Source organism: Heptranchias perlo, chromosome 8 (genome assembly GCF_035084215.1).
Source record: "Heptranchias perlo isolate sHepPer1 chromosome 8, sHepPer1.hap1, whole genome shotgun sequence".
Classification (NCBI taxonomy): Eukaryota; Metazoa; Chordata; class Chondrichthyes; order Hexanchiformes; family Hexanchidae; genus Heptranchias; species Heptranchias perlo.
Genome location: NC_090332.1, coordinates 29756436 through 29770330, shown reverse-complemented (window position 1 = coordinate 29770330; position 13895 = coordinate 29756436). Strand labels below are relative to the sequence as shown.

The 13895-nt window shown below is 38.3% G+C and overlaps 1 protein-coding gene across 1 annotated transcript in view; it reads left to right on the top strand.

Annotated features, from left to right (window-relative positions):
- Nucleotides 1–13895, top strand: part of tgfb2 (transforming growth factor, beta 2) — a 62265-nt gene that overhangs the window by 35068 nt on the left and 13302 nt on the right. Inside the window, exons 3-4 of the mRNA XM_067988883.1 lie at nt 11398–11530; nt 11666–11776. Of these exons, the coding sequence (XP_067844984.1) occupies nt 11398–11530; nt 11666–11776 (244 nt within the window). The remainder of the gene's footprint in view (nt 1–11397; nt 11531–11665; nt 11777–13895) is intronic.

The window sequence follows — 13895 nt, the reverse complement described above, 5'->3', positions numbered from 1 at the left end:
AATGGCTTAAAAAAGAGCCTTTGCCTCCACCTCTCCAACGCACTACAGTGTGGCACACAGACTAGCAAGTGCCCTAGGTTCAATCCCTGGTCTGTGCTGAGTTAGCTGGCCAGGGAAGCATTTTTGGGCACTATAATTGGCCTCAGTGCCTCAGGTTAGGGAGGAGAAAAATCATCCTGTGTCCTCGCACCCAATCCAGCAATCCCATTGGAAATTGTGTGTGTGTGTGTGCAGACATTGGGTGAGAATGGAATCAAGCTCTGTTCTAATGCATCCATGATTGAAAAACCTGGTGACACTTACTGCTTGGGCCCACACATGAAGAATGGCTCCTTTGGTGAGATACTGGAGGACAGCAGGTATCTATGAAATCCCAGCATGAGTTGACACCTTCAGGAGAGGAGGAGAGAAATAGGAAGAAAATTGGTGGACATAAACCAGTCTCATTGACAGCAACCATTAAAAACTGGATTTTTGGTTCAGTACAATAGAACTAAGCTGTGGTTCGTTTTGCATTTTTTTTTAGGATTGATTATGTGTTTGTTAGAATAACTGCTGCAGTAATCCAAAAAACTCCAATCAGCTCAGCACATTTTTACAGAAATCATTTTTATGGTTTTTTTTGAGTTAGATTGCCAATTTGTGCTGGAAATGATTTCTGACTTAAGTTGGGTTTCAAATGCCCCTTTAAGACAAATAGCACAACGTAGTGAGATAATTCACCATTTCTATTGTCCATTCTACACATCCGAAACATCAGTTTATTTTCATTGCACCAATATATGTTCATGTGCCTCTGCCAGTTTCACTGAATGTAGTAATGGTGACTATAAGGGAGCAGCAGGTAATCTTTCTATTTGGCGAAGCCAGTTATTTCTGTTCTGCCCTAAGTGCCCGATTCCCCACTGCAGAACTTAGATTTATAATTAGTCTACTAGACCAAGACCAGCATATTTAACAAAAAAACAGTGACAGTCAAAATATAAATGACCCAGTGAACTATTGAATAGCTATCAACTGCCAACTTATGTTTTGCTGAACCATATCCTCACACACGAGGAACTCCTGTGTGTCTATTAGATACAGTAAGAGCAGTTGCTATGATACTGGCAGGCCAGTATTGTGAACCAATAATATTCAGCAGCTGCTGGTCCCACTGACTGGTAGTTTTTGTATGTTCTTTTCAAGTCCTAAACTAATGCATCAGTGGCTTATAGTTGCCTCTAATTCCAAACACCAGGAATTAATGCCTAAAAAGCAATTTTCACCAGATTCATAAAATGTTCTCACTTCCAATGGGCAGAACGATTTGGAATTCTTCCTGAGTAAATGTCGCCACGAAGATTCCCAAGTGCAAGGTCAAAAAGTTTTGATGATTTACATATTTCTAATTTGGAGACGCTTATTATGGAGCAGACGACAAGGGAGGTCAGGTGGAAGAGTTTCTTAAGCGTGCACTCTCTTCATGCATTTCATTCTATGTTAATGTCAGAAGAAGACTTTGCATGAAGGAAAATCTGGTTCACTCTTGTTGTGAGTTTCAGTTCAACAGCTCTACGTTTGTTTTCTGAGCTGCATTCCAGTTCTTGTGAGACCATGTCCTTATGCGTTGTAAGAATGAAATGCCAGGAACGCCATTCATATCAGAAAAAAAATTGGCTCCGTTGTGCTCTCGGAAGGCAAACTTTTTGTATGCACAAGCGCCCACAAATATTCATACGTGGCTATGGTGTTTAAGTGAATATGCCAAAATTATTTAACTATTGAAGAACTGAATTCTGCAATGTTCAATAATGTGTATACATATGAGATCCAGGGGAGAGAGTAAGTCTTTAATTTCTAACACTGAATATTATAGAATTAAAGAAGCATTTAGAGCTCTGGGAATATTCTTAGCTCATAGCATTGTTTGAATAAATAAACACATTCTTTAATGTTAGGCTCAAAATTAATATTTCAGGTCTCAGAACATGCTGGGTGTTCTGTAATCAGGAAGGTTACAGAGATAAGTCTGAATAGATTTATTTATTGTTACTCTAACAACAGTGAAAGAATTTAGATTCACACTTGCCAGTATGTGAATTAGTGAAGAAAAGACATCCAACCACAAAAATGGGAGAACGCAGGGAGAAAATACAGTCAAAGCGTGAAGCTCATGACTTGCACCATCCCCAGTTAAGAAGGCAGATAAGTAACCTGCCTTCAGGCCTCCACCAGAATCATTCAGCCTTAGAAATAATGGAATCTTATTTTCTTTCTGGATGTTATATATCAGGAAAATGTATATGTATGTATATGTATATCTTAGGACCCTGCAGAGGATGTGTTGTTTACAAATCGATAAATAATTTCAGCACAGCCAGTCAAACACTATAGCTATATCTGAATATGGGTGAGTGCCAAAACTTATAACAATAATTGTCTTTTATATATTGCCTTTCCATGTTGAAACAACAACAATTTGCACTTAAATGGCACTTGTAATGTAACAAAATTTCCCAAGATACTTCACAAAGGGAGAAGCAGGATTAGAAGATTTAGGGGAGGTGACCAAAGGCAAGGCAAGGTTAAAGAGGTAGGTTTTGAGGAGGCATTACTAAAGTAAGCAGTAAAAATGCACTTTTAACATTTCTGCTCATCTATATCCCGTCCTCCCAATCTTAATCCATACTATTTTTTAAAAATTAGATTTATATTTCTTTTTGCTGCCTGCTTTTCCAAGCCTTTTTAAAAAATTGTGCTTATCAAAGTGAGGGATGAAACTCATTCCATTTCAGGTACCCAGTGTCAGCATCAAGTACTCCCAGGTCAACTAAAGCACAGCAAGATACAGAATAAAGCTGTCTCTACTCTCTACTCTGTCCCAATCCCTATTGCACCAACGTGATGTTTTCTATTTCCAGTAGCCTCTTTGAGTAAAATTGACAATTAATACTAATTTTGTGCTGTAGGCCCATGTCCACTAGGAAGTGATTTAGACTGTCCAAACTTATTTCATGTAGGAGACATTTAGCCCGTCAGTCCAGGCTGGATTTGAACAGCGGTCTTAGAGCTAACAGGCTAGTATCTAATCCTTTGCACCACCCAATTCCCTAATTTTAAAACTAATCTTAAAACCTTTATTTCTATTGGCTACACGCTGTCCATTTGGAGGTAAAAGCTAGTTTTTAAACTCCAGATCCTGAAATTAAGCCTCATGGGATTCTAACGCATGAACACTAGCATGTTTATCTGAAATTCCTCTCTGCACTATCTTATCGGGGCATTTATCAGCTTAACATAAATGAGTCAACACGTCCATTAACATAGTGAAAAGAGGAGTATCCAACAAACACGTTAGCATTCACATGCTAGTACCCCATGGCAGAATTTCAGGACCTGAATTTTCATCAACACAACTTCAAAGACTGCTTTTTTCCAGCTAATAGTAGGCCCAGAATGTAAAATGGTTGCATCATATATGAGTAAACTCATTGGCTTCCGGGTAACCAATAGCCCATGGATGGGTAAACTGATTAGTGCCCGCTGAAGCCCAACAACATCTGGATACCACCCAGAACCTGACAGCATCTGGATGGGTAAACTCATCAGTGCTGGAATGTTAAATTATTCAGTTGGTTAATACATGGTGCCTGTTGGTACCTTTTATACTGCTGAAGTTTTGAATAAAATTACCATATTCATTTCCATCCCTTTATTCTTCTAAATGGTTTTTAATTGAGCATCAGGGGATTCCCTAAACAGTGAGTGATGCTGTTTGGCTACAATATACAAGGTGGTGCGGGGATTGGGTAGTAGGATGTACAATTGAACACTGAACAGAATTGTATAGTCACAGGCATTCCATCTTGAACAGAAACTGTTTCCATCTAATCTGTTCATTTACTTAAAAAATATAATTTTCTGCCACTATCAACCCATTATATGATAGACTTACCAGTTGTTGAATATATTCATGAACTTTATAGAAAACATGGCTTTGACTGAAGCATCTAAGGAATTATTTTTATAATACCTAGTGTATTGTATGTTCCTTCCTTCATAAAATGCAAATCTGCTTACATTGGATGCTAGAGAATACATGGAGAGCCAATTCATTTAAGTAAGCAATGATTTTTAAAATAACTATATTGTACATATATTAAAATAATGAAGGTTAATGTTGTAGCTTCTGATAGCTCAGTAGTTAAGTGCTGAATCATACTGACCAGGAGGGTCCCAGAGTAAGATCCTGTGTTATGCTGAGTTAGCTGATATCAGCCGGATAAAGATGGGCATGCCACAATTAGTGTCAGTGACTTAGGTAAAGGAGAGGAAAAATCAATCGGGGCCTTATTCCAGATTGCTGCTCACTGACCCCTGCTGGGAGTATGCGTTGTGAATGTGAGGATATGACCAGGCTTTGCTGTGATAGACTATGGTTGAATAGTCCATCGACAGTCACTGTCCAGACTCACACATGAAGAGTATGTGTTAGTGCCATAGAATCACTGCTTTAGGAAAACTGGCAGAACAACCTTTGGAACAAAGGATTATTCTCTGGCATGTATTATAAATAATAACCAATACCAGTTAATAGATTTAAGGCAGCAATTAAATCCAGTGGCTCAGAGGTCCTTTGCAATGCATTCGGACAGTTTATGACGCCAACTAAATTCCTGCATTAGATTTTTTGTTCCTATTGCAAAACCTAAGGGACAAGACCCACAGTGTGTGACACCACCGAGGCTGAAAAGAGTAGGAGAGAAAACAAAATAAGTCAAGTGGGTAAGTGACACCAAGGTTGGATTTGAAAAGCTTGTAGATCAAAAGAGGAAGGGAAGACTGAGAGATGTAAATTGTTTGACAAGTTTGATGCCCTGGGAAAGAATGAGTTAGGGTAGGAGAAAGTGTGGTGGGTCTTGATTTCAACACAGTATGTTATATGAAGTAGGAAGAGTGCGTAGGATGACGAACTTGGAGCTTAGGAGGAGCAGGAGTACCTAATAATTCACTTACAGGTATCTATTATCTTGTAACTAATGACTTATACTCAGGCACTGATAGTGTTCTGTTTATAATGTGTGTGTGTGGTCCAGGGTGCTGTGGTGTATGGCTGCAGGATGACTCCTCAACCATACTTAAGCATCAAAAGTTTGGCTCCTCCTCCCTATCTCCTTTTCTTCCTACAAACATCACAGCTGGAATCCTTTCACTCTCTGCATTCCGCTTCTGTATGAAAACCTAAATGAGTTGCTTTTTCACAGGCAAGTGCTTTCAGTGAAATTTGAAAAGTGCTTGTGGATGGAAGTCGGGTGAAAGCAGGTTTGGACTTGGGTTGATGCAACTCTCTTCTCCCCAGAGGTCACGTAGCCTGCCAACACTATTTAGATTTAAACATGAAGAAATGACCAACTGGGTGAGGTCTTGGAGTGTCTCTAGTGCCTATAAACTGGGTTCCAACTTAAGTCAGCATCTTTAGAAGAGGGGTGGGGTGGAGAAAATTTGGACGGGGGTAGGAAAAGTCCCTCATGATTTCATCACCTTTTAGAGGTATATTTTGGGATATTTTCTGTACACAGTGCCTGACGTGTTCAATATCTGTGGTGTAACACTCTGCAGAAAATGGAAACTGCTTTCTTATCTTCTAATTATTTTCCTTTAACAATGGAGCAACAGTCTGTGTGTGAGCTGGTTTTTTTATTCAGGCAATTCCAGAGATTACTTCAGAACCTATTGACATTAATGGAAAGCACGATGCAGGCTGTGTCTTAATACCAACCATCAAGCCCTTCTAATATTGTAATACCGCTTTCCTGTTCCCATATTCTACTTATTGCCAAAAGTAATAGAGATAGAGGCCAATAACAACATTTTTGCAGTTAGTAAATGTAAAAACATGTGACCTTTAAATTCAAAAATGAATACTGAAAGGAAAAATATTAAACACTGTGGTAATGAATTAAGATAATAGTTTATAGTGTCTCTCTTCATCTCCAAATACCTGAATTTCTACTTCTGTACATAATGAGTCATTCTGTCATTTCTCTTTTGTGACTGTTTAAAGTTACAAATTCAAATCTCTCCTTTATTCTCATCACACATTTGAACTTAATTAAATCCTGTACATCTTCCCTAATCTGAGCATATCCACATGTTTTAAAAATCTTTCTGTAAATTGTTTCTTTTTTTTTGCTCCTATTTTTTCAGCTTCTTGTGCTACATATTATCCTGCAAACTGGGAGTGAGGCAGTGATGCACTCTATCTCAATCACATTAATAAAGTTGCAGCCTGCAAGGCTGAAAGGGCTCTCTCTGTGAGGTGATTACTTTCTCTACGAATGGGGAGGCTACTAATGCAGACATTCAGATTTTATTAGAGGTGTCATTTCTGTATGCTCTGGTTTTTATGGCAATCTTGTTTATTTAAATGTTCGTATTTTCCCATTCTGAGCCAGTGATGGAGGCCTCCTTAGCTGAGAAGTGATCCTGCTGATGAAACCTGCTCTCCAAATCACTAACTCTTTTGGCAACTGACTGGAGCCTGAGGAGTAGTATTCATATTCTCTGACTTCTCTGCAGTGGAATCAAGCTTTTATTATTTGGTGCTAGCCTGTATCCTACTGTCACGAGAGAGCTGCTATCCCCTTTCTCTAACTGCTTGCTCTCAAACTACCAGTCAAGGCTGTCACATTATGTCAAATGTACAATCTGCTACCAAACACCTGTGCCTCTGAGATGGATTAAAGATTTTTTTTTACAGATACATTCCCAACATATTGTTGCCAGTCATTTCTTCTGCTGTCTCCCAGGAGACTTTCAGAATATTTTCTAGATCAGAGAACAAATTCAATAATGGAAGCTATAATAAATGGACAAAAAATGGGTTTGAAGTAAAAGAGTTAGATGGTTTCTCTCCCATCGCATTACCAGCAGCGTCATCTTATTCCTTCCAAGAACTTAGATTTTTTTAAATTGTAAGACATTTATTTCTTCTTCTCCTTTTCTTCTCTTCTTGTTTTCCAGCACAAAGCTATTTAAAAAATAAAGAGGAAACCCAGCATTTAAGAAAAAAATGATATACTTAACCATGTGCATGTGTGTGGACTTACCCATTTTGTTTAACTGGAACAGACTGTGGGAGAGGAAATGGAAAATAGAAAAGTGAATGGAAGAAAAACTGGAACCAGAAAAGAATTCTGCACTTTCCTCAAAATTGTTGCTTTAGTCATCAGCTGCATGTACAGATATTCTATTTACCATTCTTGAATAAGAAAATGAACCGTGGTTTCTTGGACTGGTCCTGCAGCAGACACTGTCTGCCTACCAGATGTTTTTCCCAATTTCCAAAAAAATGCAGAATCAGTTGTTAGTTGGATATTTCATTATTTGACTTGTACCTCAAGTGTGCATAAGTATGTTTCTCCATCTTTTCATGTGAAGGAAGGAAGGGAGTGGGCAGAGCCAGAACTAGAGAGAGTGACACAGAGAGACCGAGAGAGAGAGATAAAAAAGACTTAAGGCTTAAAATAGAGAGTTTTTTTTTCTTCCTGGTCAATTGAAGATAGTACTGGATGGTGAAACATTTAGAACAGGGATAAGCGAGGCAGGCGTGGGGAGGTACTGGCATAATAAATCTTGCTACACCAGCACTTGCAGTGTTTACCGATATACACCAAATGCCATGCTTGCTGAAATAGAAACCAGGCTTACACTGAAGTCACATTTTTCTTCTATTAAGAGATCTTGTGAATCACTGTATTAACTCTTTACATTCATTGGTGATTTTTTTTAAAAAACCATCCACTTTGAAAGTCCTAAACAGCCTTTCTGGGGTCAAGTAAACATTTACACCAGCTTGGAGAAGCCCAAGACATTTCTAGTGCCAGTGGCTACACAATATTAGACATGCCTCACAGGACACATACAGAAGGCAGTGGAATGATATGGACGCTCCGTGACAATGTCCTTTGTTCAGAGTGTTTAATTATTCAATTTGCTCAAGTGCAAGGGAGGAAATAAACACAGGAGACTTCAAAGTACTTTAAAATATCAGGAAGTTCTTGATTGTAACCAAGACTTGCTCTTTAACTCACTTATTAAGTTAGTCCAAAACGGGAACCATTGTGAAACACACGATAAAGGAGACATACAACAATATATCCTGATCCCTATCTTTTGAATTATTGTGATAGTGCCCAACTGGTTTTATGGCATGTCCTGTGGCGACACAGAACTTAAATTGTAACCAATTTTGGTGCAGCCAGTGTTTTAAGCTATTTTATATATATATATATACCATTAAAAATGGTGAGTGGTTGAAACATTATGTTGGTATTGTGTCTATCGGTGGCACTCTGAGGGTCAAGTTATGTGACCTGTTAATTACAGTGGGCTAGTGGCTGGCCCAGACCAACATCAAAATATCAATCATGTTGCTGGAACTTACTGCTCATGTTAGCTTGCTGAATGCTTGAAATTTGGTGGTTGGGTTCTGCCTTATTACTTGTACACTCTTCAGGAAAAGAAAGGCTGCAGTAAAGAGGTATGATAAAAGAAACTGAAAATAAGTGAGTCTTGCAGTTGTCGGCAACAGTAGCTTTTCCTTCTGTGCAAAGAGTGCTTCAACTGTGAACAATGTACAGAGGATGATGGGGGAAGATTTTACTATTTATAAATGTATTCTTTATACACACGTTTACAATTTTTCTGCAAATGGTAAACAGTGGAAAGTTTCTGCTGAGGGTTAACCTTCTGTTAAAAAAAACAAAATACAGTTGGCTTCAGCTAGTAAAATTGGAAGAGATGGGACCTATCCATTTCTGATACATCATCACTCAATATAACATTGTCTGATATACTACAATCTATGATGTAATACACATTGCTTATGACTCTTTCTAATAGAGAAGTTATACAAAACACCCTATTCATAACTGATTTCACACTAACATACATTTTGTGTGTGGCTTTCAAAGATTGTCTTATCAAGTGGGTCTGATGTTGTTGCAATATCTTGAAAGGTCTCCAATGGATATATTTAATTTGTGGTACATTCAAGACTGTGAGATGTAAATGTTATCAGCAAACCACAGCTACAGTCATGTGACCTATCATAAAGTCAGGAATGGATTGCTATCCAAATTGGAGATGCGAAGGAGGAAGGTCATCAATGCACAGAAGGATCTTTACGTATGATCTTCACCAATATGCTTTGAGCATTTATTGGACAACTTGAATGAAAAGTTAGGAAATATGTAAGGCCATAGATCCACTCTGCTTTTGATCCATGGCAGAGGGCAGGAGTCCTGTCACCAGTAAGGGTCTTGACATTGAGGATATGTGGCATGATTCAATTCAATCCAAACTCAGCCAAGCATGTGTGCTTGGGCTGTCCTGAGAAAAGTGCGCTATCTTAATGGGAAATAAATAAATAAATCCAATCAACACTCCACCAAAGTTTGAACCCACTAAGCTTGATTTTTGCTCAGATTGCAAAGGGAAAATCTGGCAGTGGGTAGGGAACATAGGACCAGGAGTAGGCCATTCAGCCCCTTGAGCCTGGTCTGTCATTCAATTAGATCATGGCTGATCTGTACCTCAACTCCATTTACCCGCCTTTTCTCCATATCCCTCAATACCTTTACCTAACAAAAATCTATCAATCTCACTCTTGAAAATTTCAATTGACCAAGCAGCCGCAGCCTTTTGGCGGAGATACTTAAGAACTCAAGCAAATTTGTCAGACATGACTTCCCCTTCATAAAGCCATGCTGACTTTGTCCTATTAAATTATGCTTATCTAAATGTTCCGTTACTGTCTCCTTAATAATAGACTCCAAAATTTTACCCACCACAGATGTTAAGCTAACTGGCCTATAATTTCCAGCCTTCTGCCTACTACCCTTTTTAAATAACGGTGTTACATTAGCAGTTTTCCAATCTGCCGGGACCTCTCCTGAGTCCAGGGAATTTTGGAAAACTATCACCAAAGCATCCACAATCCCTACTGCCACTTCCCTCAAGACCCTAGGATGGAAGCCATCAGGTCCAGGGGATTTATCCGCCTTGAGTCCCATTATTTTACTGAGTACCATCTCCTGAGTGATTTTAATCGTATTTAGCTCCTCCCCCCCGAGAGTCCCCTGTTTGTCCAGTGTTGGGATATTCTTAGTGTCCTCTACTGTAAAGACTGAAACAAAATATTTGTTCAGCATTTTTGCCATCTCCATGTTTCCCACCATTAATTTCCCGGTCTCATCCTCTAAGGGACCTATGTTTGCCTTAGCCACCCTTTTTCTTTTTATATAACTATAGAAACTCTTGCTATCTGTTTTTATATTTTTTGCTAATTTCTTTTCATAATCTAACTTCCCTTTCTTAATCAATCCTTTAGTTACTTTTTGCTGTCTTTTGAAGAATTCCCAATCTTCTATCCTCCCACTAAGTTTGGCTACCTTATATGTCCTTGTTTTTAGTCGGATACTATCCTTGATTTCTTTACTTAGCCACGGATGGCTGTCATTTCTTTTACACCCTTTTTTCCTCAGTGGAATATATTTATTTTGAAAGTTGTAAAATAACTCCCTAAATGAACACCACTACTCATGTACCGTCTTACCCTTTAATCTATTTTCCCAGTCAACTTTAATCAATTCCGCTCTCATACCATCATAGTCTCCTTTATTCAAGCTCAGTACGCTTGTTTGAGAATCAACCTTCTCACCCTCTAATTGGATATGGAATTCAACCATGTTGTGGTCGCTCGTTCCAAGGGGATCCTTAACTAGGACATTATTAATTAATCCTGACTCATTACACAGGACCAGGTCCAAGGTTGCCTGCCCCCTTATAGGATCAGTTACATACTGCTCAAGAAATCCATCCCTGATGCACTCAATGAACTCGTCCTCAAGGCTGCTCTGCCCAATTTGATTTGTCCAGTTAATATGATAATTAAAATCCCCCATAATTATGGCTGTTCCCTTATTACATGCCCCGACTATCTCCTGATTAATACTTCTTCCAGCAGAGTTGCAACTATTAGGAGGCCTATATACTACGCCCACTAATGTTTTTTTTCCCTTATTATTCCTTATCTCCACCCAAACTGTTTCATTATCTTGATGCTTTGTCCCAATATCATTTCTCTGTATTACAGTGATTCCTTCCTTTATTAACATAGCCACCCCACCTCCCCTTCCTTCCTGCCTTTTCACTACCCTTTGTGTGAAAGCTATCCTTTGTGTAAGATTTCAATTATTGACTCATAATCTGACTCCCTCCCTGCCCTGCTTTCTTATCCAGGTTCTTGGGATTTGATATTCAAAAGCGAGATGAGGTTATTTGAGGACAGAATGCTTTGATTGACATTGATGTAGTTAGAAGGTCTTACCATCATGTCATTCTTATTCTCAGATTCTAAAATCTAAAGAACCTTCATCTCCAACTCAGCGGTATATTGACAGTAAAGTAGTACGAACGAGAACTGAAGGGGAATGGTTGTCCTTTGATGTTACTGAGACAGTAAATGAATGGCTGCTCCATCGAGGTAAAATTTTGTGATTTCCACTTCTATTTAAATGGCAATATTGTCTGAAAGAATATTTTTGAGACTATCTATTTTGGTTTTGTAAAATGTGCATTATGATGTGCATTAAAATGTTCAATATTTTGTGTTTTGCAGACAGAAATCTTGGATTTAAAATAAGTCTACATTGCCCATGTTGCACATTTGTGCCTTCAAATAATTATATTATACCAAATAAGAGCGAAGAGCTGGAAGCCAGATTTGCAGGTAGAGAATATAACAGAATTCTTACATCATTTAGAGAAAGGTATTGTGGGTAATCAATTGATTCACATTTCATGCAGTCTATCAAGGGCTATTGCACCTCCTTTGGCTCTGGATGGCCTTGGTTTCAGCTCCAGTTTTCTGCTTAAGCCCTGTGTTGTAGTTCAATGTAAGATTTTTTGGTCCTGTGTCATCTGTCTCAGCTCTTTGTCATTTATTTTGACCTTTGTGAGCTTTGTTATTTGATAGACAATGCTGACTGCTGTTATAGCATTGATATCAGTTAAAATGGCAAAAGCAGCAGATCCAATGGCACCTGCTGTAATTTTATTATAAATGTAATTTTGAATGGACTTCGTAGCAAAATATTTGTGATGCGCACTATAAGAGTGTGGCACAATTGATCACTCAATACCACTTGGACTAGGACTGGGATACAATTATCTGGTCTAGCTTGTAAGTAAGAAGATAGCTAACGATGAAGCTTTAAAAGCAACGACAGAAGAACCAGATTATGATACTTCGCTCATAGTTACTACTTGTAATAAATTAAAATTGAGCTATCTCCATGCTGGATTGTGAGATGTTTGTAGAAAGCAGCAGCTGTTATGGACATTCATTAAAATATTTTGGATTTCTTAAAGAAAAAGTATCATGTTTGAATAATGGCTACAAAATGTTCCTTATCACATACTGGTCAGGCAGAGAGAGTCCAAGGAGGAAACTCTCTTGACATCAAAAATAAATAGCCTTGACATATATATACATTTTAAAAACAGATTATTTGTATAGCCTAGAGTTTTTATAAGGTTCTCCAAATATTTTCCTTTTAACTGCTTTGGGATGAGGACATTCATTCTCCAATGTCAGTGGCAACAACTTCTTAAAATAAGAAATAGATAATTCCTTTAAAAATATTTTTCAGTTTTGTGACTGAGTGAGGTCAAAGGTTCATGTTAACTGGTATGATTTGTCTGACTGGTTAGTTTACTACTGTTGTTCTAATATGGCTTGTTTCTTTGATAAATAATAATTGTCTAACTCTTCTTGACATTAATATTCCAACAAAACCAAACCAATAAGTCAAACATGCCATTTAACAGCAGTGAGAAAGAGATAACAAAAGTGGACCAGTGCCAAAGCAATATCTGTCGAATAGTGCTTTGATATTCTTATATTTAAAAGAGCTATATGACATAATATAAAATCAATAGAATTTTATTTGTTTGGTGTCCAAACTCAGGATGAATCATTTTTTGAAACTTATGTTAGTTTTTTTTGAAACTCCATTTTATTGACCTAACCTCTTCCTATCATTGCTAGGACCGCCATTGGAATTCAGGACTTTGAGCAGCTGTAACTTCATTTAGTACAGCACTATAGTAACATACATTACAGTTGCTGGAAAAATGGATCTTGCTACTGGAAACAGTAAGCATTCCAGAGATTCCTTAAGTTAACAGACCTTGGTTAGGTCATATTTATGGAATTTCACAGTAATGTTACATTGAATTTTTAAGTTCTAACAATTAAGCAAAAGTATTTTAGTTACTAGGGGTGATTCCTAAACCCAATTGAAAATCTAAGGGCCCAGAACTGAAGCATTTCAGTGCCTTTTATTAGTGTGACCAATTTTTGAAGTGAGTTCCAATGCAGTGTCCAAATGGGAGTCTTGAGACAGCACTGAAGTAGAGCTGAAGGAATTAGGGATGACTCTTTCAGCTCCGGTTCTGTGCCATTTTGAGTTTCTTGCTTTGGTGCTGTGTTGGCACTCGCTTTAAGAATTGTGAGTGTTGACCATGCTGCTTCATAAATGTCAGATTTTAACCATTTGAGACATTTTAAAATTTGGGGTGATGAGTCCTCTTAAAAAAATAAAGCCATATGTCCATAAGGACACAATGGGAATGATTTTCTTGGCTGCCCTCTGCTCGGGCTCATGGCAGGCTGTGGTAATTGGTGGGCTGGCCACAGCCCTGACATAGGCCCATCCCCCTGACAGCATCATGTACCAGGAAACGGGGATGGAAACAGGAACACAGCTGCAAAATTGGCTGCTGGCCTTAGGGAATTCTGTTGGAGAACAGCAGCCAGAGGACCTCTAGGCCGGAAAATCTAATTG